Source organism: Lynx rufus, unplaced genomic scaffold (assembly GCF_022079265.1).
Source record: "Lynx rufus isolate CCGP_SWC_20201006 ecotype Redwood Valley unplaced genomic scaffold, mLynRuf1.p SCAF_7, whole genome shotgun sequence".
NCBI classification, from domain to species: Eukaryota; Metazoa; Chordata; class Mammalia; order Carnivora; family Felidae; genus Lynx; species Lynx rufus.
The window spans coordinates 80,577,150-80,598,972 of NW_025814889.1; the positions used below are offsets into that span (position 1 = coordinate 80,577,150).

The 21,823-nt window shown below is 56.7% G+C and overlaps 1 protein-coding gene across 3 annotated transcripts; it reads right to left on the minus strand.

Moving 5' to 3' along the window:
* Positions 1-697: 697 nt before the first annotated feature.
* Positions 698-21,606, minus strand: ZNF385A (zinc finger protein 385A). Of its 3 annotated transcripts, none has more exons than XM_047066111.1 (8): positions 21,353-21,606; positions 14,567-14,699; positions 6,948-7,058; positions 5,170-5,332; positions 3,045-3,287; positions 2,531-2,700; positions 2,211-2,306; positions 698-2,063 (listed from the first exon to the last, which is right to left on the minus strand). In XM_047066111.1, exons 2-8 carry the CDS (start codon positions 14,651-14,653, stop codon positions 1,833-1,835), a joined length of 1,101 nt encoding a protein of 366 aa, XP_046922067.1. In that variant the 5' UTR covers positions 14,654-14,699; positions 21,353-21,606; the 3' UTR covers positions 698-1,832. The 3 variants fall into 3 exon arrangements, with proteins under 3 accessions (XP_046922067.1, XP_046922064.1, XP_046922065.1); XM_047066108.1 differs by having other exon boundaries at positions 14,567-14,703; positions 21,353-21,446; XM_047066109.1 differs by lacking the exon at positions 21,353-21,606 and having other exon boundaries at positions 6,948-7,071; positions 14,567-14,638.
* Between the last annotated feature and the right edge of the window lie 217 nt (positions 21,607-21,823).

Genomic DNA, 21,823 nt, shown 5'->3' on the forward strand with positions numbered 1-21,823 from the left:
AAGGTGTTCTAGCATACCTGCATATCTGTAAATGGCATAGCCTCAGTTCTTTAGTCTTGGAACATGAAGTCTCAATGAACTTTTAAGAGACCCAAAGCTGTTCATTTTGCATATGGGGAAACTGAGGTCCAGAGAGGGGAAGGACTAACTCAAGGTCACTATATGGGGCCCAGCAGTGCCTAGAGCTCAGATGCCTAGTCCCTGTCCCAGCGTCTTGCCATGCCTTGCGTGTTCCTGGCGTGGGTTTCCTATCAGAGGCACAAAAGCCCGGATTCTTTCCTTTGTCTGAGGCTGGATCTAGACTTGTTTTCCAGAATCTCGAGACACATGTGCCACAGGAGCGTCTTAGCCTAGGGGAGACTCCGTTTCCATGTCGTTGGCGCCGCCTGGTGGTGGAGTCGTGGAGAATTCTCAACTGCCGCGGCTACAGTCCGGCTACAGTCTTGAGACCTGGACTGGAAATGATTCCCCAGGGCCGAAGTTTACATTAGATCTGGGCGGGAGTGGGGGTGAGTGATATTGGGAACTTCTGCTCGCCTTGCACAGGCTTTGGATCTTGCCTTCTCCCACCCCCGTCTTTCCGGACCCCTCCTTCAGGCCCCCTTTCCCGTGTACCCTTACCCTTCACCATGCAGACAGATCTCCGGTTGAATAGCTCCCATATCGGCGGGCAAAGATTGAGAGTCTGAGTCTGGGGGACGGAGGGCAACGAATCCAGACTTTATTGTCGGGGAGAAGGAAAAGGGAAGACGTGGGTGGGGGGCCGGGGTTGCTACATTGTCAAGCAGAAAGAGTTGATGGGGACGGGAAGGCCAGTGGGGGCCCGTCCCTCTCCCGTGTCGGCTGCTAGAAGGGCTGACGATACGGAAACCACAGAGGGGTGGGGTGGGGGGAGGGAGGTCACGCCCCCGCCCGAGTTGTGCAGTGGAGGTGTCTGGTGGGAGGGACAGCCATGAGGTCTAGGAGCTGGGACGGGGAAGGCTACAGACTCAGCGAATCCTGCGGAAAGGGGAGGGGCGGGGGCGAGGCTTCTATTGCTTTTTGCTCACAGTTTTGCGGAAGGCGAGGCGGGGGTGGGCTCGGACTGGACACCCCTTGCCCCCCTCGGTACCCCTTGGGCGATGGGTGCTGGTGAAAAGAATGGAATCCAGACTGGGGAGGAAGAAGGTGAGGGAAGGGTCTGTAGGGGCATCTACTTGGTCCCACCCAAGTGCCAGAGATGCCCCCAAGTGCTGCCCCCTAAGATGGGCCCAGCTAGACCTGGGGCTGGGGCATGGTGCGGGGCGGGCACAGTGAGGTTGCAGGCGGTAAAACCAAAGTGCTTCTGAGGGACCCAGGATCCCGCCTGCTCCCCTCCCCCTGCGGAGGATGGGGGTGTTCACGGAAGCGCTTCAGTTTGGGGGCAGGGGCCGGAGTCCCAGAGTCCGCTTATTGCCAAGAAAAATCCATTTCTGCCCCCCGGACTCCGACCATGGCTTGTGAACCCCGTTTTGTGCTAGGTTTGGGGGGGAAGGGCTGAATGGACATGGCTTTTGGGAGGGGGGGTGTCTCCAAGGGGGCTCGGGGGTGAGACGGCCCCCCCTTTTCTAGGGGAGAGGGAAGGGCAGGGGGCGGGGTTCCCTGAGATCTGGGGTGTTCCCCCCCTTCTGAAGCCCCCCTCCCCCGCTACCCCTCCCCTTTCCTGGAACCCCGTACCTCGGGGTGGGGGGGAAGGAGAGAGAGAGATCATTCAGGGAGTGCCGGGAGTAGGGGCAGGCTTGGAGCCCGGAGGCCTGGGTCCCGGCTGGAGGTGGGGGGGGAGGTGTTGAATGGGAGGGGGTTCGGGGTTCAGGTCAGTAGGGGGAGAAGAGGATGGGTCCGTGCGCAGTTCGGATGGGCCCGGGTGCCGGGTGGAGCAGGGGGTGGGTGATCGGCGGTCCCTGGAGAAGAGGTGCGGCTGGGGCCGGGCGCAGGGAGAGCGGGGAGCCTGCTGCCGCTGCCATCACCGCAGCCACCGCTAGGGGGCTGGGTAGCAGGCCTCCCGCCAGGGACTTGGGCAGCTCCTTGGAGAAAGTCAGAGTGCCCTGCAGCGGGGAGAGGGGCGGGGAAAGAGAGACCGAGGAGTCATTCTGCGGCCCGCAAACCCCACCCCTCCCCGTACCGGCCCGCGTCCCCTTCTCCTCCCAGCTCCGGTCCCCCAATTGCCGAATTCTCCAGCGCCCAGGCCTCACCGCCAGCTCCCCCGCGCCTCTAGGTTTCTTGTGACGGCTCAGCAGCGGGTTGGGCTTCCCGGCCACGCCGTCTCGGTGCCGCCGGCTGGAAATGTGCTGCGGGGTGGGGGTGGGGGTGGGGGTGGGTAGGGAGGGGCAGTGGGTAAGGGGCTGTGAGCCACCCGGAAAGGAGTAACCGACGAGCCGGTAGGCACACCCAAAACACCTGGCCCCGCCCCTTCTGTGGTCCCAAGGAAAGGACCTGAGAGAAGCGCCCTCACCCAAGCTCCCTGTTTGTGAGTAGAACTCCCTAGAATTCCCAGGAAAGACCTTGGACCCACCTGTTTCAGTTGGACCTCCGAGTTGACCTTGACATTGCAGATCTCACAGTGGAAGGTTCGGTCCTGGGCAGGGGCCTCTGGTTCCCCAGGAGTGGGGGGCCCCAGACGAGGGTAAGCTTTGATGGGGCCCAGCCCACTTCTGGCCTCCAGAATTGTCTTGTGCTTAGTACCTGGGGCCCACAGAGGGCAGAAGGTAAGGGGTGGAGGAAGACTTCTCCAGGCCTCCTCGGCAGCAAATACCCACCTTCCCAATTAAAATAGGGGGAAGCATCAAGTGTGGGGGTTTTCCAATCCCCTTGGGACACCCCCAAACACAAGGTAGGTCAGGGGAGAGTCACAGGTCGAGGAGTTAAGCAGAGGGGGGACTGAAGAAGTAAGTGGGAGATGATTAGGGAGGGAAATAGGCTGGTAAGTCTTGGAGGGGCCCGGATGTTGGAAGCCAGGGGCATTAGAGGTGGGGAGCAGGAGTGGGCTGAGGATAGGGGAATAGGGGTCGGGGTGGGAGAGTCCTTACCTTTGTTATGAGCCTCAAGCTGGGACAGGGAGTTCACTGCCACCTTGCACAGGGCACAGTAGAGCAGCCGCTTGGCCTTTTCCTCCTCTTCCTTGCTGCCTCCAGGCAGGGAAGCTGGGGCTGGAGTGCCCCCTTCGCCCTTGGTTGTACCCTGACCAGTCTCCGGAATGCTGGGAGGGGATGGGGAGCCAGGCTGTTTCTCTGGGGATCCTGGGGCTGGACCCAGTCCATTCTCCATGGAGACTGTTGTGGGGGGAGAAACATAGGGGTCACCTCAGATGGTTTTTGGAGGAGATTCTTTATGTGGAGGAAACCCACCCCCATTTCCTGGAGGGCAAGGGCCCAGGAGTCCCCACCCTGTGACAACATGCATGCTCTCATGCCCTGGGCCCGAGCCAGATGTGGTCTAGCTGCTGCAGGCTGGGTGTGAGGCTCCAGTGCCTGGCCCATTCTCGAGAAGCTGGGAATGGTTGAGGGGTCCAGCCGCAGTGGCTTCCCCTTCAGGTTGAAGCTGGCAGCCAGCCTAGCCCTGGGGAGAGGCATGGAACAAGGATTCACCCCTCAGTGCCTGCCAGCCAGCCTGGGCTTCCTGCCTGGCCAGCCCCTTCCCAGAGTCCTGCCCAGTCCCCAGGGAGGCATGCCAGAGAGCTCTAGGAGGGGGCAGAGGCAGCGTGAGGAGAGGTCGAGAGAGACAGTCGCAGACACGGCAAAAGGGAAACAGAAACAGCAGAACTGGAGAGGGAACAGGGATGCAGTCTGCTCTATAATTCATGGCTTGATTAAAGATGCACAGGCCCCAGGCCTCAGCGCTGGGTTCTGGCCTCTGTACAGGGGAAACTCTAGCACTCCCATTCTTGCTCCAGCGGCCGATCCAGTTTCCGGGTTGTGAGACCGCAGGCAGTGGGGGTGGGGCACTGGCAGAAAGGGACCTCCTGACCCCTGCACGTGTCCCTTTGCTTGTCCATCCTGTGATCTTTCCCTTTATTTCTCTTACTCGTTTGACATCCTTGACCTCCATTCCGATCCAGATAGCACACCCACGTCTCAAACTGGACAGGGCTTCGTGGTTTACAAAAGTAGGGCAGGTATCATTATCTCCTTAGAGATATCCTGTCGGAACTAACTAAATGAGGTAATATGCATAAAGCACCCAGAACATGAAATGTTATCTACCACCACCACTATCAGCGTCATCCCCATTTTGCAGAGATGTTGCCAAGTTAAAAAAAGGTGACCAGGCTAAGAGCAGCCAGAGCACAATTAGAACTCAGCTCACCTGCCTGCCCTATCTGTGCATCCCTGAGGGATGTATGTGTGTGTGTGTGTGTGTGTGTGCGCGCGCGTTGACAGTGGGATCCTGGTTCCCAAGCTGCTGATGTGGATGCCTGGTTCTCATTCTACTTGGGGTGGCGCCGAAAGGACAGGCAAGGATAAGGAGGAAATGGGGATGTTCAGTCTTTCTGGAGTTGATCATGACTGATATCTGATGTGGCAATCCCAGCATGAGGGGGGCTCATATCCTCCTGTCTTGATATTCCTTCCTTCCAATTTCTTGGCTGGGAGTAGGACTGAAGATGGCCACCAGCCATGAGGGAGAAAGTCTCAGAGTTGCTTTTTGTAAACCTGGGAAAGACCTCCAAGATCTTAAGGTCTCACTCCCAGGACGCAGACTGGGCCAGAGAGGTCAAAAGATCAACCAAGATCATCCGGGGTGTTGCTTGAGTGTCCTGAGCTCTCAGTCTCCCCAAGGGGAAGCCCAGTGGGCAGGCCCTCAGATATCCTGATTCCCTCCCTGTCCCTCTCCCCAAATGAAGAGGCCTCTCCCTAGATTTGATGGTTCCCTTTTTCTTGAGGAAGTTTGCCAGGTGGCCTCACCCTAGCCCCTCTCTGAGTCACTGGGCGGTGGGGAGGACAGACAGTGGGGACTCTGTTGAGAGGAGCTGGGGCGGGAGTACGGGTGACAGGATGGAAATTTTGTATCACTGTGTTTGGCTCCAGGACTCACCTTGGGTAGGGGTGGGGGGGTGGGGGTTGAGGAAGAGAGAGATGAGAGCAGAGAATTCTGGGAAGCGGGCAAAGAACAGAGACGAGAGCAGCTGAATAATGTCGGGGTATTCAGACACACCTGGACGGGGGGCTACGCCATCCCCATTTGGGGGGGTGCTGCCTGGGGGAGCTGGGTCTCCAGGTTCCCGGACGCCAGGCTCCCTGCCTCGGGTCTTGGCAGCCTCGATGCCTTTGACTCTTCGGGCGTGGCGATTACCCTTGTAGTGTGCCTCAGCCTGGCTCTTTAGGGATGAAAGAAAAAAAGGGAATCTGAGATCACCTTTCACCCGACCATGCTCCCCACAGAGTTCCTTCGGGTCCTCGGGGTGGTCTCAGGAGGCTGCAGTGAATCTCTTACTATACCAGTGGGATGTAAAGCCATGCCGAGGAGCCCTGGTTTTTCCTGGGGCTCAGACTAGCTTCTCAACCTTGAGTCGCTGGGAACCTGGATCCTCACCTAGCCCAGACTCCACCCTACCACCGCACCCAGGGCCTGGCTGCTGACTCAGGCTTCTCACCTAGTTCTGGGTGAGGGAGGGTTACCCCAACCTATAATAGAATTCTAAATGGGAGGGGACCAGCAATCCAGCCAGCTAGCAGTCTCTTGGCCCCCTGGCCTTCTATGCGTGTGTCGTGTCTCCCGGCCTCTGGATCCAGGCTGCACTGCTTCTACACTCAGGCTAAGAGTCCCAAGAGCCCTGAGGCCTGGGCCCTACCCTGACTACTCCCCCCTGGTTCTCATTTTTCCTGAAGCCTCTGTGGACACCCTGGAGGACCCTGGCCCCAAGCCCAGCTCTGGAGATAGAGACAGCAGCAGAGACAGCTGTCAAAACAGAGCCACTTGGTGGGGGAGGGAAGTGGAGGGCTGCCTACTATTGGCCCCCTGCCCCTCTAGTCCTCCACCCTCCACCAGGGAGTGGAGCCAGGGTTGGGAGAGGGGATGCCTGGGGTTGAGGTAACCGAGAGGCCTAAAGCTGGGTTGGTCCTGGTTCCACCCCCACCCCCACGTGCGCCTCCTGCCTAGAACATACAGTTCTGGAGCCACAAGGTCACCCAGACAGGGATAGAGTAGAAATAAAAAGTATGGATAGGTAGGGAAAGAAAATTGATACCCCAGGGGTGAGGCGGTGGTGTGCGGAGCCTGGCAGCATGGTGGGTGTGTGTGCGCGCGCGCGCGTGTGGACTGGGTAGAGAAACAGAACGTGCTTTATTTCCCCCTACTCAGCAGAATGAGGCTCTGCTGTTTGTCTCCAAAAGCTCTCAGAACCTGCACCCCACAAAGTCTCCTCTAGACCCACACAGAAGTCCCGAGGGAGCCTCACAAGGAGGACAGGACAGCTGGGAGGCGGGATGCCTAGGTTCTGCGTTTTGGGTGGCTTCTCTCCATGGAAAGTCCCCCACGGGAAAGGACAGACAGAGGAGGAAGCCAGGTTAGAGTGAAGTGGGTGGACCAGGGGAGGAGTTTAGCAGAGGCCCCGGAGGGCACAGGCTCTGCAGGGGAGTCAATGACCTAACTCAGCCCAGTGCCCAAGGACCAGTGGGCCAGAGGCCACTCTTGCACCCAGACATGATGGCCACCTGTGTTCTAGGAAATTCTGAGCCAGGGATGCCTCAGTCCCCAAGGGAGGGAAGGGTCAACCTGAGAGGACTGGCCGACTTCACGTTGAAATTACAGCCACCGCTTGTCCCTCTCAAATGCCTTCCATCCGCCCCTGCCCCTCCTACAGTGTCCCCATTCCCTGCTCTTCCCGATATCCCCTTTATCTCTGCCCCCTGCCCGAGCTCCTCTGCCCTCTGCTCTCCCGAGATCTCCGGGCTACTGCTGCCCCACCCATTTGGAGCAGCAAGGCTTCTTACCTGCGAATTGAAGCGGATCTGACAGACATTACAGGAAATGATGGGCCGCTTGGTCTTGAGCAAGGGTCCCCCAAAAGTGTGGGAGAGCACAGCCTTCTGCACAGGGTCCATCTGCGGAGGCAGGCTGGGGTGAGCCAGGAACCCCAGCACAAGCTTATGTCCATCATCCCCCACATTGGATGCAGCTGGGTTGAACCAAAGGGCTCAGAGCCTCGTCCCTACCCCTCAGTTTGCCTGAGGGTTCTGAGCCTCAGTCCCCTGATCGCCTACAAGCCCAATCCTCACCCTACTAGAAGGACCTTGAGAGGCCAACTGGCCCAGTGCCCCCATCTGACAGAATAGAAGTGGTTGGCCCAAGGTCACACGACCAGTTAATAGCAAAACTGGTACTTGAACTTGGGCTGCTGTCTCAGTTCATCATACCATGAAGATCCAACTCTGCCTTTTTGATGTACAGCTCGGCCAACCCACCAAAGGCCCACTGATGGGAAGTCCCAAAGCACCCTAAATCCTATGGCCTTCAGCTGAGGCCTCTGAACTCTTTGGACCCACTCCGGGGCAAGATGTCTACCAAGCCAAGCTTTTGGTCCCAGGGGACAGACATTCCCAGCTTCCCATCTCTGGGCCCCAGGTTGCCCTAACATACTCCCTAGATCTCTTTAAGGCAGCAGGTCTAAAGGGAGTAAAAGAACTCAGGAGAGAGTACATGGCTGTAGTGAATAATGGGGGTTGGGGAGGGGGGCAGGACCTAAGAAGCTGGGCTGGCCTGAGGCAGTGGAGAGATCTTCTGAACTCTTCCTCCCTTGATCACAGGGCTTCTGGGGCAGAGCTGTGGGGCTGGGCGTGATTAGGAACAGTCTTGCCCCCACCCTGGGTCAGCAGATGTCTTTGCAGTCTCCTGCCAAGAGTTCACATGAGGAAGGGAGAGGATGGGAGTTTCTCTCTGAGGCCTTCAGCTATCAAGGGATGAAGCCAGGGGCCTAGAGGCATGAAAACTGCCTCCCTGCACAGTCCTCCTCCCTTCTGGCCCCCTAGGCAGCCAGGGAGAGGCGAGACTGGAATGCACCCGAGGCTGAAGAGGATTGGGTGATGGCTGGGACCTCTCATAAAAACAGAACGAAATTAGAACTGAAGCCTGGTCTTCCCGGTGGAAGGATCAAGTGAAAAATAGTTTCTGGGACCCGAGGGGTCCTTAGCTCCTCAGCTGCGGCCCTCCCCTATGCTCAGGTCTTCATGGTTCCCAGTAAGACACTGGTGAGAGACAGGCATGTGAAGCAGGGAGAAGAAGGTGGCTGGAATCTGGAAAGTCCACAGATCCTGGCTCTCCCCAGTAGTCTCACTGGCTGGTTGGAAGGGGGCTTTAGCACCCCTGTGACATGGGCTGCCTCATTTGGTAGATGTAGAGGCGGGAGCCATGATCAAGTTCAGATGACTCGTCTGGCTGACAAGTGTCCATCTCTTGGCCTGCCCTTGGCTGGAAGCAGCCCCTTTCAGTAGCTCACTTTTCACCTCCTGGAAGCCCAGGTCCTATTCAAAGAAAAGCCAAACAGGGGAAGAAGGGGTGTGACTGCGGGTGTCTGGGCAGGCTGTGATCAATCTGTGCATGGGTGGAGTGTGAAGGAGTGTCATGTGCTGTGTGCACATCATTTATGTATCAACATTTCTGTGTCGGGGGCTTTGCCGATGCCATGAATGGTCAGGTTGTGCAATCTTCAGCTGTGTGTTTATCTGTGTGAATGTATGATGTGTTTGGCAGAAATAAAGACAGACCAAGTTGGAGACAGGCTTTAATCAGAAAGGGGAGACAGATGCCTGCTCTCAGCTCCCAGTCTCCAGGTGTCAGTCCTCCCTATGCAGACACCCCTCTCCCCCTGCCCCAGGGTTCTCCTCAGCCCCTGGACTTCCTCATATGCTGGGTGGGGAATGGAATTCAGCCCAAACAGAAACCCAATCTAGGCCAGGAAACCTAAGTCGATGACAGCACTAGGGAGAGAGGAGTGGGATGGAGAGGGGACAGCAGAGGCCAGGGTTCTGTCTCTGCCCCACCCATCACCCCAGCCTGCTTCCCACAGTGCCCTGAGGACGACCTGTGGGCTGACCATGCCTACATACATCCCAGGAGAATGGTCCCTGCCCCACCTGGGTCCCTCTTCCAGAGTGAAAGCCTTTTCTCTTGCATACACTCCTCCTCAGGTTTAAGTCCATAAACACCAACCAGGGGTTGGGGAGTGGTGAGAAAGAGGGTATCAACCCAGTGCGCCATGGGTCCTTCCCACCCTCTCCTCCAGGAACTGAGGAGACACCAGACTGAAGGTGAGGGCTCCTGGGCCCAATCCCTGTGCAGGTGGAACGTGAGCCACTGAAGTGCCGCTCCAGGCCAAGGTCAAGAGGCCCTGGTGACCTAGATGAGGGCTCTCTGGGGAGGGGTGGAGGCCAACATCTCCCACAGCCCATCCCACTCCAGAGCCCCTACCCTGGGATTTTGGCCTAGACACTGCCTGGAAAGGGCCACAAAACATTCCTCTCCCACCTGCCCTCCAACAGCAGACATGAAGGGGAATCGCTCCCTAAAGCTGGGGCAAAATGAATCAGGAAGGGCAAGGGGGAGGGAAGGGAGGAAACCAGATCAGGAACAGGAGAGGGGGCCATGATTATATTTCCTTCCATTGCCCTTTATCTGATGGAAACCGCTGCCCCATGTTTGACCACCCCACTTCCCCATCCTCCCCCCCCCCACCCCCAAATAAAGGTAAAAAGAGAAGGAGGGTGCAATCTCGGGGATGGGAAGACCAGAGGGACAGGAAGGATTGAAATAGGAAAGAGAGTGAGCTAGGGGGTGTCTAAAGAGCAGGTGGAAGCTGGTGGGGGAGGGATGCTGGGAAAAGGAAAGATGCCGGGATGGGATAAGAAGGATCTAAGCGGCGTGGTAATTTGAGGGTACATGTAAGACCTGATGGGAAGTCTGAAGATTTGGGGGACTCCAAGGATCTGAGAAGCAGAGGTGGGGGTATCCAGTATGGTGGCAGTAGTCTGGGGGTGCCAGCTGGGATCCAGAGATTGGCAGGGACCGCGCCAGTTATGGGGGATGGGCCAAATAACCCGAGGACCGGGCGAAAGGAGAGGTAGCCCGCCCGCCAGGGGCGGGCGGGGATAGGGTGGGGGGGCGCTGCGGCAGCGGCGGGAGCCAGGGAGAGAGGAGGGGCCGGGTGGCTTACCCTGCGGGACCCCGGGGGCCGCGACTCCATGGCCCGGGGTGGCGGACCCGGGCGGGGCACCCGAGCCTGGCCGGGCCGGGCAGGCCGGGGACGCGGCGCTCGTTGCCCGGGTGGCTCGGGGCTGTGCGGCCGGGCCGGCCCGAGAAGGGGAGGCGGTGCCGGCCGGGACCGGAGCCCGCCCCGGAGGCGGGGCCGAGGGCGGGCCGCGGACGGGGGCGGGGCTAGGGAGCCTGAGCTGGAGGAAGGGGGGCTAGGGTGAAAAGAGGAGAGGAGAGGGTGTCCGTATCCGGATACTCGTTCCAGGGTGGTAGACCTTGTCCTGGTGAGGGGCTGCTCGGTCCGGCGATCGGGCATTGACCAGGTGACCTCGGCTTCCTCCACTGAGGATCCTTGCTGGGTCCCTTGTCCCCACCAATCCTAATGGACGGCTCTATTTCTCTAGCTCGGACATTTCTCCTTTCTTCCATCCCTTCCACCCTGGCCCTCGCTCCCTTGTTGACAACCCCTTTTCCGAGCCCCCAGACTCGTGTTCCCTCTGCACACGGCCCCTGTGCCCTTTTTACATGTCACTTCCCTTACTAGGGATGGGAAATCGAGCCCAGGTACCTAGGTGTCAGGCACTGCTCTCTCAGTGATTCCTCTGAAAGGTGGAGCTGGGAGGCGCCCAGAGCAGAAGCGACCTCATACTGGGGACAACGTCCCTAACCTCTTCTTCCTATCTCCTCCCCTCGCCCGCCACCTGCTGGACAGCTAGGTTCCCAAAGAGCTTATGTTTCGTGCACTTGCTGCCCTCTGGCGGTCAAGTAGGAGCAGCACTGGGGGCTCAGGGGCAGGAGGGCAGAGCCGCTCCCTCCCCCAGACACCTCCTCATCTTCTCCGAATAGGTCTTAGGATTCCCGCTCTATCATCCATCTCTGGTTCTCACCCTCTCCCATTCCGTCTAGGACAGAGAGATGAGTGAAGCAGCGGACTGAGTGTAGAGAGAGGCTGTCTTTGGGAGACAATGAGAGACGTCCAAGGGCAGAGGAAAGCATAATACAGGGAAAGGTCTAAGGGGTAGGAACTGCCCCAGTAGGAGAGAGATCTGGAGGTATTGTATTAGTCCAGAATCCATTAGCCATGAATAATACCACCACCACCACCACCACCTAATGTTGACTGAGCCCTTGGAATGTGCCAGCCTCTGTACTGAGCTCTTTGCATGGATTATCTAATTTAATCTTCACAACCACTATTCAGAATAAGTACTATTATTATCTTCATTTTATAGACGAGGGAACTGAGGTTTAGAGAGGTTAAATAATTTGCCCAAGGTCATAAGCTAGTAAGTGGCTGAACTGGGATTTGAATTTAAACCTGGGCAGCCTGACTCCAAAGCCATGTACTTAACTGCTGCACAGTACTGCCAAAGGTCTGTCTGCAGCTTTTCTGCAGTCCTCACTCCCCTGCAGAATTTGACACTATTGATGCAGCCCGCCACACTCTCTCCCTTGGCTTCTCCAACTCTACAGGCACCAGGCTGCGTCCCTACCCCCCTCCAGTGGCTCCCCCACATCCTTTGCTGGAGCCTCCTCCTATTCCTACTACCTAATTCTGCTTATTCCAAAAGGCTGAGTCTTGGCCTTTCTCTCTCTGGTCCTCTCTTAAATAAAAATAATAGCAATGACATAATAATAATCATAGCCGCCAGCACCAGACATCCACTTTGTGCTGGCTATTCTGATTATGTAATACGATTCTCCCAACAGCCTTGTGAGTCGGTCCTATTACTATCTGGTAAAATTCGGGTTTAGAGTAGTGAAGCCATTTGCCTAAGGTCACACAGCCAGTGCTCTCGGAATGTCAATTCAAATCCTGCCAGTCCGATGCCAGAGCTGGTGCTGCTCAACACCCTGCCGCACTCTCCGAGCTTATCAGGGCTCATGGCTTTAAATAGCTAGTCCTCACTAGAGGCAGTCGAGCCATGAACCCTGGGGGAGTGAGAAACCCTGAACTACCCATGCGAATTGCCTGGCTTTGTGACCTTGGGCAAGTCACTTAACCTCTCTAGGTCTGTGTTTCCTCATCTATAAAATGGGGGAAATGATGAGAGACCTAAGGGCAAGCGTCAATGAGGTGTGTAGATGGGGGAAGTATTCCCAGCACCTTCTGCTCCAGTCGAACTGAATCAATTGGACCCCCTCAAGTGCTCTTTTCTAGCTCTTATTCATGCTATTTGCTTCAGTCTGGAATGTTCTCTAAGGCCCCTTTTAAAATCCTACTAATAATTCTTCAAAGCCCAAATCCTATGTCACCTGCTCCGCGTTGAATCCCTTTTTCCTCTGTTCTCCTTTTCCTGCTCAGCTCTGGTTGGTCCCTTAGGCACCACCTCATTCAGCAAGTCTTTCCTGACACCCCTTTGGACTCCCATACAAGCTAAATGCCTCTGACGCAGCTCTTTTCACCCTACAGGGTAACTGTTAACTTGTTATCTTTCCTACTAAACATGAGCTCCCCAGGAGCACAGGCTGAGTCCTGTGTCCCTGACACCTGGTACAGTGCCCAGCACATAGTAGGTGCTCAAAAATTTTTTTGTTCACTTGAGCCATCATTGGTTTCTCTGTCACAATATTTATAACTCTGCCTCTGTTTTGCGTTCTAGATTGCTGCATACATTTCTATATTTCTCCCCTGAATAGAAGCTCCTTCCAGACTGGACCGTATCAGCAGTGCCCGGGGGGCTCAGTCGGTTAAGCATCGGATTCTTGGTTTCAGCTCAGCTCATGATCTCGCGGGTTCGTGAATTTGAGCCCCGCATCGGGCTCTCCAGCTGTGAGCACAGAGCCCACTTGGGATCCTCTATTCCCCTCTGTCTCTGCCCCTCCTCTGCTTGTGCTCTCTCTCTCTCTCTCTCAAAAGTAAACATTAAAAAAAAAAAAAACCCAAAACCCCACAAACTCTTAAAATTGAACTGTATTGTGTTTACCCTCACGTCTCTATTTTATCTAAAACAGTGCCTTGCTTATAGTCAGTACTCCATTTTCTCATCTGTAAAATGGATTAAACAATAGCTACCCTATAGGGTTGCTATAAAGACTAAGATATGAAGGATACTTTGTAAACTCCAGAGTGTAGTGCAGATGTTGGTTTGGATTCTTTGGGAGGAGTTTGGAGGAAGCAGCTGTGGTATAAAGAGAACTCCATTTGGAGTCAGATGCTACGGGTTCAAATCATACCTTAGGCACATACTATGTCAACGTAGATAAGTTACTAATCCCTCCCGAGCGAAACAGGAATAACAACGTCTCCTTTGTTGGGTTGAGGTGAAGACGAAATGAGATCAGGTATAGAAATATCTATGGCAGTGCCTGCTGCATGGTTGATACTCAGTACACGTTTGCAGCTGAATATGGTTTGATGGTGGGTTATTTGCGTGGACTAAAGCCGACTTCCCCTGAACCTTTAGCTCTAGCCCACTTTCTAGGACCCAAATTCCAACTGCCTGCTGGACGTTTTTGGCTCAATGTCCCACTGGTTCACCAACTCGCCATGTCCTAAAGTGAGCTTCACAGCTTCACCCCAGACCAGCTTCTTCCTCTAAACCCCTGCCTCTGTCGAGGTGACTTCTCCCTCCTAGCCACAGACGTTTGAATCTTGGAGTCAGCCTTGACTCATCCTCTCTCTTCTCCCCTACCCCCAAATATCAGTTGGTCACCATGGCCTGGGAATATTTCCTTGGAAACAAACCCCTTGCCCTTCCCCCTTCCTATATACTCACACTGCCACTACCACTGGCCCGGTGTGGCCTTCCAGGCTGCCCTTCAGGCCCACCTTGGTGGGACAGCCTCCTCCAGCCTCTGCTCCCTTTCATCCAGCTGTCCCAATCACCTTCCTCAAACACTGCTCTGACAAAGTCATTTTGCTGCTTAACAATGGATAATGCCTCCCTATTTCATACTGTGTTAAATCTAGACAACTTTGCCAGGCCTCTAAGCCCTACCCCACTGATCCTCCCCACCCAACTGTGGGTTCCAGAGAGCTAGAATTTACAAACAGGCAGGCTTGTGACCCTGCTTATCCCTTCCTTCTGGATTCGGCACCTGTCACCCCTCCCACCTCCCTGCAGTCACTATCACCCATCTGGGTCTCATTGCTTCTCTAGATGGTGGACTCAGTGAGATGATTCATATAAAACATGTAGCACAGGGTCTGGCTCAACAAATAGGAGCTATTATTGTTATTGTTGCTAATGGTATACCAGATAGCCAACAACGCTTGTAACTGACTAGAGACTAGAAGTCCGGGGAGATGGGGTCCTAAGGAAAGATAAGGAAGTAGATAGGAGAAGCAGGGAGGGGTGAGTCAGAGTGAAGGAAGGAGCTGGGGTCTCAGGAGGGTAGGGTGGGCAGGCAGGCTGCTACTCACAGTGTTGTAGTTGCCGAAGAGGCCCAGGGTGGGGGCTGGCTCCAGTGGGAAGGGCAGGATCTGCTTGAGGTCCAGTGGGGGCTGCATGATGGGGGGCTGCCGAAGCAGAGGGAGGGGCCCTGCCCGGCTCAGGCTGCCTGAAGGGCAGAGAAAACATTACGTGGGGCAGGAAGATTGAAGCTTGGGAGCCCCACCCAAACCTGTCTGTCCCACTCCCCGGCTGGGGCCCCCACACTCAGAAGTGTGACCCCCATGCGCACACACACTTCCCCTGCTTGCTAGCTCCGGAGCAATGGAGCACGGTGCCCTGTGGGCCCAGGGGAGAGTGCAGACCAGCCCTTCCCTTCTGGGTGGTTTTCACTTCCCCCTTCTCCAGCCTCCCTCCCCCAAGACCTTTAGGCATTTTACAAACCCAGGAAGAGGACAGACCTTCTCTGCTGGATCAGCAGGACTCAGGGAGCCCCACGGCTCTGGCCACTCCCTTCTTCTGGTTTTGTTTGTCCCCAAGGAATCCCAAAGGCGAGGTCTCACCCCAGGGGGGACAGGGTCAGGTGGGTGATTCCTCCCACTGCCCAGAGGGGAATGTTGAGGTCTCCATTTGGAAGAGGGCCGCTGAGTCTCTCGGGCCCAAAGAACTGTGATCTGTCCTGGCTGTTCTTAGTTAATTGTTGACATCTCTGGGGGTAGGTGATGAGTGAGTGGCGTTTGCCCTGGGAGGTGGACTGCCTGGGCCCATTCTCAGAGCCCCTTCTCCCAACCTTCCTGTCTCCCCCCAACCCCCCTGGTCTCCCTGAGAGTGTTCAGCTCCAGCACCGCGGGAGGAACCACCACCCGGGCCTCTGGAAGGGGAATGCCTGGGTCTGACCCCAAGGGGAAATGAAAGTCCAGGCCAGCCACTCCACTACCCACCCTCCCCTGAAACTTTTTCTCCTCCCCTCAGAGCCATGGGAGGAACCTTGCCAGGCTCCAGTGGGAGGAGGCCAAAGGCCCTGAGGACCCCTCTGGGCTTCCGCTAGCCCAGCTCCCTTCTGTGACCTCGAGGTCCACCAGTCAGGGAATCCTGGCTGCCCTTCCCTGCTCTAACAACCCCCTGCCAGCAACAGGGGTTCCCAGGAACAAAGGCAAAGCCAGGAGGCTGCAAGTTTGGCCCCGTCCTCCCTTGACCTTACTGGGGCAGAGGCTACCCCAGGATCCTTCCCTGCTCCCTCCACAGAGACTGCCCCTTTGCATACCTTCAGTTTCTGGTGCCTGCTGCCCCCAGGCAGTGGCCTGGCCCCGGCCCCCCAGGGGCCTGGGCCTGACAGCGTCCCCTTCCCTTGGTTCTGCCCCCTGCCCCCTCCCTTGCCAGCCCCCTCCCCCCCAAGTCCAGTCAGTAGAATCAGCCAATCAGAGTCCTGGAAAAGTGGGGCAGAGGGGAGGGCGGGGGAGCAGGGATTAGGGAATCGGAGGCGAGAGGGAGGGGGTGGGGAGGGCTCAGGCACAGCTGGGGGCAGGGAGCTGGTCCAGAAAGGTCTGGAGGGGTCTGGCTCTTCTGCCAGGGTGGGTGGCCAGGGTCCCTGAGGTCAAGCTTGGGCTCTAGAGGGCTAAGGGTTTGAAGGAAAGGGCAGGATGCTTGGCTTTGGCTCTTGGGCAGCTGGAGGTCTGTACACCCTGTGTCCATTCCCTCCTCTGCCATCTCAGAGTTAAGATGGGGTAGGGGGAGAGCAGAGAGAGAGAGAGAGAGAGAGAGAGAAGAGACAGACAAAAGTGAGTGAGAGAGAATGGGGAAAAAATGACAGAAGCCGGAGTAAGTGATTGAGAAAAGGGACAGAGATACTGAGAGAGAAAAGAATAGTGAACAATGGAGAGATGGAAGACAGTGAAATGAGAGAGAAAAAAAGAGACTGCAGAAAAGCTGGACACAGGGCTAGACCCCAGGGTGGAAAGACTGACAGAGAGCAGAGAGCAAGGAAGGGAGCGAGAAGAGAGGGACAGATGGTCTGAGGGGCAGTTTGACCACCTCCCCTTCCTGGTCTGTCCCCTCAGGGCTCCTCCCCCCATGCACAACACCCCCCCTCCACCCCAAGCCTGGCACACCAGACCAGGGCAGCCTTAACGAGCCCCGGGCAGCATCAGGAATGGTGAGAGAAACCTGAGCGCTCCCAGAGTCCCCGGCACCCAGCACCCACCCCTAGCAGCTGGTTTGGGGCTGGCACTTGCCCCGCCCCAGAGCAGCCCAGCTCCTTGACCCTTTTCCCAGCTCTAGATTCTCTTAAGCCCCCATTCCCTCAAGCCCCCATCTCAGAAGAGACAGATGAGTTCTGGAAAAGGGAATAGAAGAAAATACGTATTGTGGAGCCGCTATGTGCCAGGTAATGAGTTCTGAGTATTATCACATTTAATCTCTGAGGCAGCTATGATTCTATGGGGGTAGCTGATACTATTTTTCCCGCTTGACGTGCGTGGAAACTGAGGCTCAGAGGAGTTAAAAACTTTGGCTCATGTCACATAGCCTGTAAGTATCAGAGCTGGGAGCTAAATCAAGATCTGCTGCAAATTCTTTCACTGCTACATAACCCCCGAGGACTCTAGTGTCACTCAGAAGGGATGGAGGTCCCAGCACAGACTTCCATCTTGTTCAAGGAGAGGAAGGTCCCTGCATCTTCCTGGGGTTGGAGGAAAACAAACAGCAGTGATTCAGTGCCCTATGGCCAGCAACTCCTCTCCTCCAGGACAAGAACCCAGGAGGGAAAGGGGTGGGGGGGAAGGGGGAGGGAGGATGGAGTGAGGCAAGAAAGCAAGGTGGGTAACTGGACATTCATGTGTCTCCCCATTTTTGGGTCTACTGAGCTATGAGACGAGGAGAGGGGCAGATGGAGCTCACGGGCCAAGTGGGCAGAAGCAGAGCTCTCTCGTTTCAGGTAAGCCCAAGCCTCAGTCCCCTCTCCCTTTTTCTGACAATACTAATAGTTGCCACTTGTTTTTTTAACATTTATTTTTGAGAGACAGAGAGAGACAGAGCGTGAGCGGGGGAGGGGCAGAGAGAGAGGGAGACACAATTCGAAGCAGGTTCCAGGCTCTGAGCTTTCAGCACAGAGCCCACGAACCGCGAGATTATGACCTGAGCCAAAGTCGGACGCTTACCCGACTGAGCCACCCGGGCGCTCCATAATAGTTGCCACTTTTTGAAGGCTCTTTACGTGCCAGTCACTGGACATACACCGTCTCCCTGAGGTTGTCTCCACTGCTCAGAAGCTGGGGAACTAGCTCCTTCGGCAAACGAGAACAATAGTACTGCCTCAAGGAGTTGTTGAGAGGATTGAATCTATGTAAATTGCTGGCATGCCACAAAGGGAGCTAAATAAATGTTTGTTAAATGAATGAGTCCTCCTCTTATCAATGAGGACAATCAGCTTTGAGAGGGGGAATTACTTGACCAAGGTCACACAGCTAGTGAGGGATGCGAACCTGTCTGTCTGGCTCCAGAGACAGGGTTTTCAAGCACTACACTTTTGTAGGTAGACTAGGGATAGGGTATTGGAGGGAAAGGCAGGTACATAGTAAGGTCTGGGGAAGCAGGAAATCCAGGGCTTCTGACATCTGACTAGGTGAGGTCTTCGGGCAGGTTTGGGGGGGTAGGACATCGAACTGGAGTGCGTGCATGTGTGTGTGTGTGTGTGTGTACACATGCATGCACGTGTTCTTGCATGGCACACAAGTCAGGCAGGGCAGGGAGGAGCTGGGGCCTGGCTGGGGCAGGCCACTCCAGAGGGAAGCTCATTAGAGTAATTACCTCCAGCAGATAGAGCCCCACCCAGCTCTGTGGGGGAATTGCCAAATGCTTTATTAAAGACAGTTCCCAATGCACTTTAGAGGGGATGAACTCTCAGACCCTTGGATGGATGTCCATCTGTCTCTTTCTAGGTCCTACCTAGCCCTAGGCCCTTTGATCCCGCTCACACTGAGCCACAACCAAGCCACATCCAACTCCTTCCATCCCACTGAAGTCTGGTCTTTTTCTTCCTCCCTTTCCCAGAAATTTTGACCAGGTCAGAGTCTCAGCCCCTTGGCTGTCTTAGGTCAGGTCTGGGGCCTTGAGCCCTTGTAGTAAAGAAGGGGAGTGTCTGCCTTGAGCTAGCTCAGGGAGGGGTCCTGTCTGGTAAGAACAGGAGCCGGGAGAGGTGTTAGGGTAGGGCTGTGGGTTAGTGCTGGTCTTGGAGGTTGGGCCAGGATGAGAGTGAGACGAGATATATGGTTGGCGTTAGGGTTGCAAGTTGTATTAGGGCCCTAACCCCAGGTGGTGAAAAGCCTGGATCAGCACTGGGTTAAGTTGGGGGAATTAGACTCTGGAGCCAAGGGAGGAACTGGATTGGAGACTGGACCGGAATCTCATCTCTAATCCATCTCTTTTTCTCTTCAGGCCTTTTGGCCTCTTCTCCCTCCCCAGCAGTGCCTGAAACTGGGGAATGAGGGGAGAGCCTTGAACTCCTGCGTCTTGGGTTCTTGACCAAATCCCATGTTTCTGTTCCTTTCTGCCTTGATTTCCCTCATCTGGACAGGAGGCAGGTTGAGGGCTGGAAAGGCTTTGAAGTCAAAGATTAAAGGAACAAGGGGATGATTATGAACAACTACTTAAAACATCATCCTTAATAACTCCAGGGTGGATGTAGGCGGGGGCGGGGCCTAAAGGGAGGAGGTGGCCAGGAAGGGAAGAGAGGGAAGATCCCTGGGAAATCTTCCCAACCTGACAGGACAGGGCCTTCTTCGATGCCCCCTTTCCCCATGGGACCCAGTTGGAGAGGACAGTAAGAAAGGCCCAGAACAAGGAACGGAGCCCAGAACCACCATCTGCTTAAACCTGGGCCCACAGTCTAGATCTTAAGCAGGTAGGCCGGGCCCCACCTGCTGGTCAGGGCCACCACGTACATGGACTCAATGGGCCTCAGTATTTGGAAGCTGAAAGCCTACAATGGCATGGCCCGGAGTGGGGGGGTGGGGGGAGGGGGGTGGGCAAGGCCTGAGCCCTGGCTGGCAGTTTCCCCCCTCTCTCCTTTCCTCACAGAGGGCTAACATGCGTGTGGGCCAGCAGGCTTCCCGCCCCTCTGTAGGTGGGCACAAGGAGGGAGTTAACTACAGTGTCCTGTCCCACATCGGGCAGATGTGGTGGGGGTCCAGTTGGCAGACCCAGGCATTTTTCCTGTGGTGGGGTCTTGGTCAGGCTTGAGCAGGTCTCGGAGGTCGTCTTTAGAGCCCACTGACCAGGGGAAGTGTGGCTCACACTGGTTTATTCCGGAAAAGCACGATGCTCCCTCTGGGGCCCGTGCCCAGGGTGGAGCCTGCGTCCAGGGTGGGGCCAACATGCAGGGATTGCACACGTTGGAAGAATGTGGGGCCTGTGCTTTGGGGACCTGAGTCCCAGATGTGATGGTGAGGGTCACTTTAGGCTGGGGATAGTCTTCATAGTTGGGTGGGGAGTCTCTTCTTTGCTGGAGATACTCATGGGAAGGAGGCAGGCACCAGTCATTCACGCCTCTGTTCCCTCATTCACTGAATAGGTATAGTGGAGTGTTAGGTGGAGCGGGCAGACGTAACATGGTGAAGGAGTGAGGAGGTACAGGAGGAGGAGAGAAAGAGAGAGAGGAAGGAGGGCAGAAGGGGAGAAAGACCACTAGTGGGAAGTCAACAGGGATCAGACGAAAGAAGGGAAGCCAAAGAGCAAACTGCAGAGGGACCCAGCAGAGGCCGGGCAAGCCCTCCATTGGGAGGCAGGGAGACCACAGGTGTCTGGGCCCGGTTGTGGGGGGGCATCTCCCACCATAAACAGGGCCCAGGAACCGGCCCAACCAGGGCAGAGGTCAGAGGTCAGAGGACACAGCAGGCCGGCCTACTATTGTGGAGGCAGGGGCCTGGAGCCCCTGGAGCTGAGGAGGAGTCCAGACGCACAGCTAGTCCCTCTCCTCCCCCACCCAGGGGCTCCCTCGCGATGTAGGTCATGAGGATGGGGTGGCTGTGGCTGAAGGGTTGTCAGAGTCCCGCGGGGGCTCCCCTCCCCCATCCTTACTCTCTCCATTGCCCCTTGTCTCCTGGCGCCCCTGGCCCAAGGCAGGGGTGGGGGTGGGGGAAGAAGGAAGAAGAAGGAAGCTGGGAAGGAAGGGCCCAGGCAGCCAGAGCAAGGAGACAGCGGGGCAGGTCCCGGCGTGTTGGGGCAGGATGGCTGCGGAGACAGGATCCGAGCCGCAGGGGCCCTGGGAAGGACAGTTTCCCACCCCTGCTTCTACCCAGCCCCCTTATCTCCAGCCCTCAGGTTCCCACCTCCCACCACACACACCTCGAAGCTACACCCACCATCTTCTCCCCGCCCGCCCCCCACTTCCTCCTTTCCCTCTTATCCTGGGCCCAGAAGGATGTCGGAGTGTCTGAGCTAAGGGTGGGGGAGGGAGAGTGTGTGCGGGGACGGGTCAGAACCTTTCCCTCAACTCCACTAGGCCAGGACCAGCCCTCTCCCCCAGCCTCTCGTAGACCGTCATATAATATTCATGAGCCTCATGAATACGCAATATCCTCATTATGGGGCGGGGGTCTCACTCGGCGCTGCTCTCTCCTTCACCACTCCCTAAATTACCCGGGGAGACGGCAGCGTGGGGAAGAGGGGAAGAGGGGACCCCCAGATGTGGAGCCAGATGAAGGGGGAGGGGGAGCCGGTCGCTGACGGGCGGCCGCAGTCACCGCGGTGCCGGGAGGTTGGGGGGGGTGACCTACTGAGAGGGACCCAGGAGCCCGGAGCCCAGAGCCGCAGAGCCCACTCACCGAGGATCATGCTGGGGACCCAGGCGCCCGGGGTTCCGCGTCGCTCTGTCCCGGGGGCCGTTCTGGCCGGGCTGGGGGTACAGGGGGAGGAGTCGGGGGAGGAGCGGAGGCCGGCCCAGGCGGAGCGGGGGCGGAGCCCGCAGCAGGTGAAGACGGGAGGAGGGGGAACCCGGGCACCCTGGGCTCCATGAGGGGGCGTCTTGACGGTTCCTCGCCCCTTCCTCTCCTACTGGCTGCCCCTGGGTCTCCTGGATTTACCGTGTCACTGCAGCCAGGGCCGGGGGAACAAGACATCTACAAGACGGTGTGAGGTGACGGAGGAAGCTGGGAACTAAGATGCCTGGGTTCCTGGGAAGGGCTGAGTCTGAGGGCAGGAAGTCTGGTCGTGGGCTGATATAGGGTGGGGGATGCCTCAGTCCTCTGGGGAGGGATGGAGCCTGGGATGGGTGTGACACCTGGGTCCTCTCCGGA

What these genes read in the sequence shown, in the direction of transcription:
- ZNF385A (XM_047066108.1), bottom strand. An exon ending in AGATCCGCTTCAATTCGCAG is followed by an intron (nt 5,333 to 6,947) that starts GTAAGAAGCCTT and finishes TCATCCCTAAAG; the next exon opens with AGCCAGGCTGAGGCACACTA. An exon ending in GCTTGAGGCTCATAACAAAG is followed by an intron (nt 2,701 to 3,044) that starts GTAAGGACTCTC and finishes TGTGGGCCCCAG; the next exon opens with GTACTAAGCACAAGACAATT.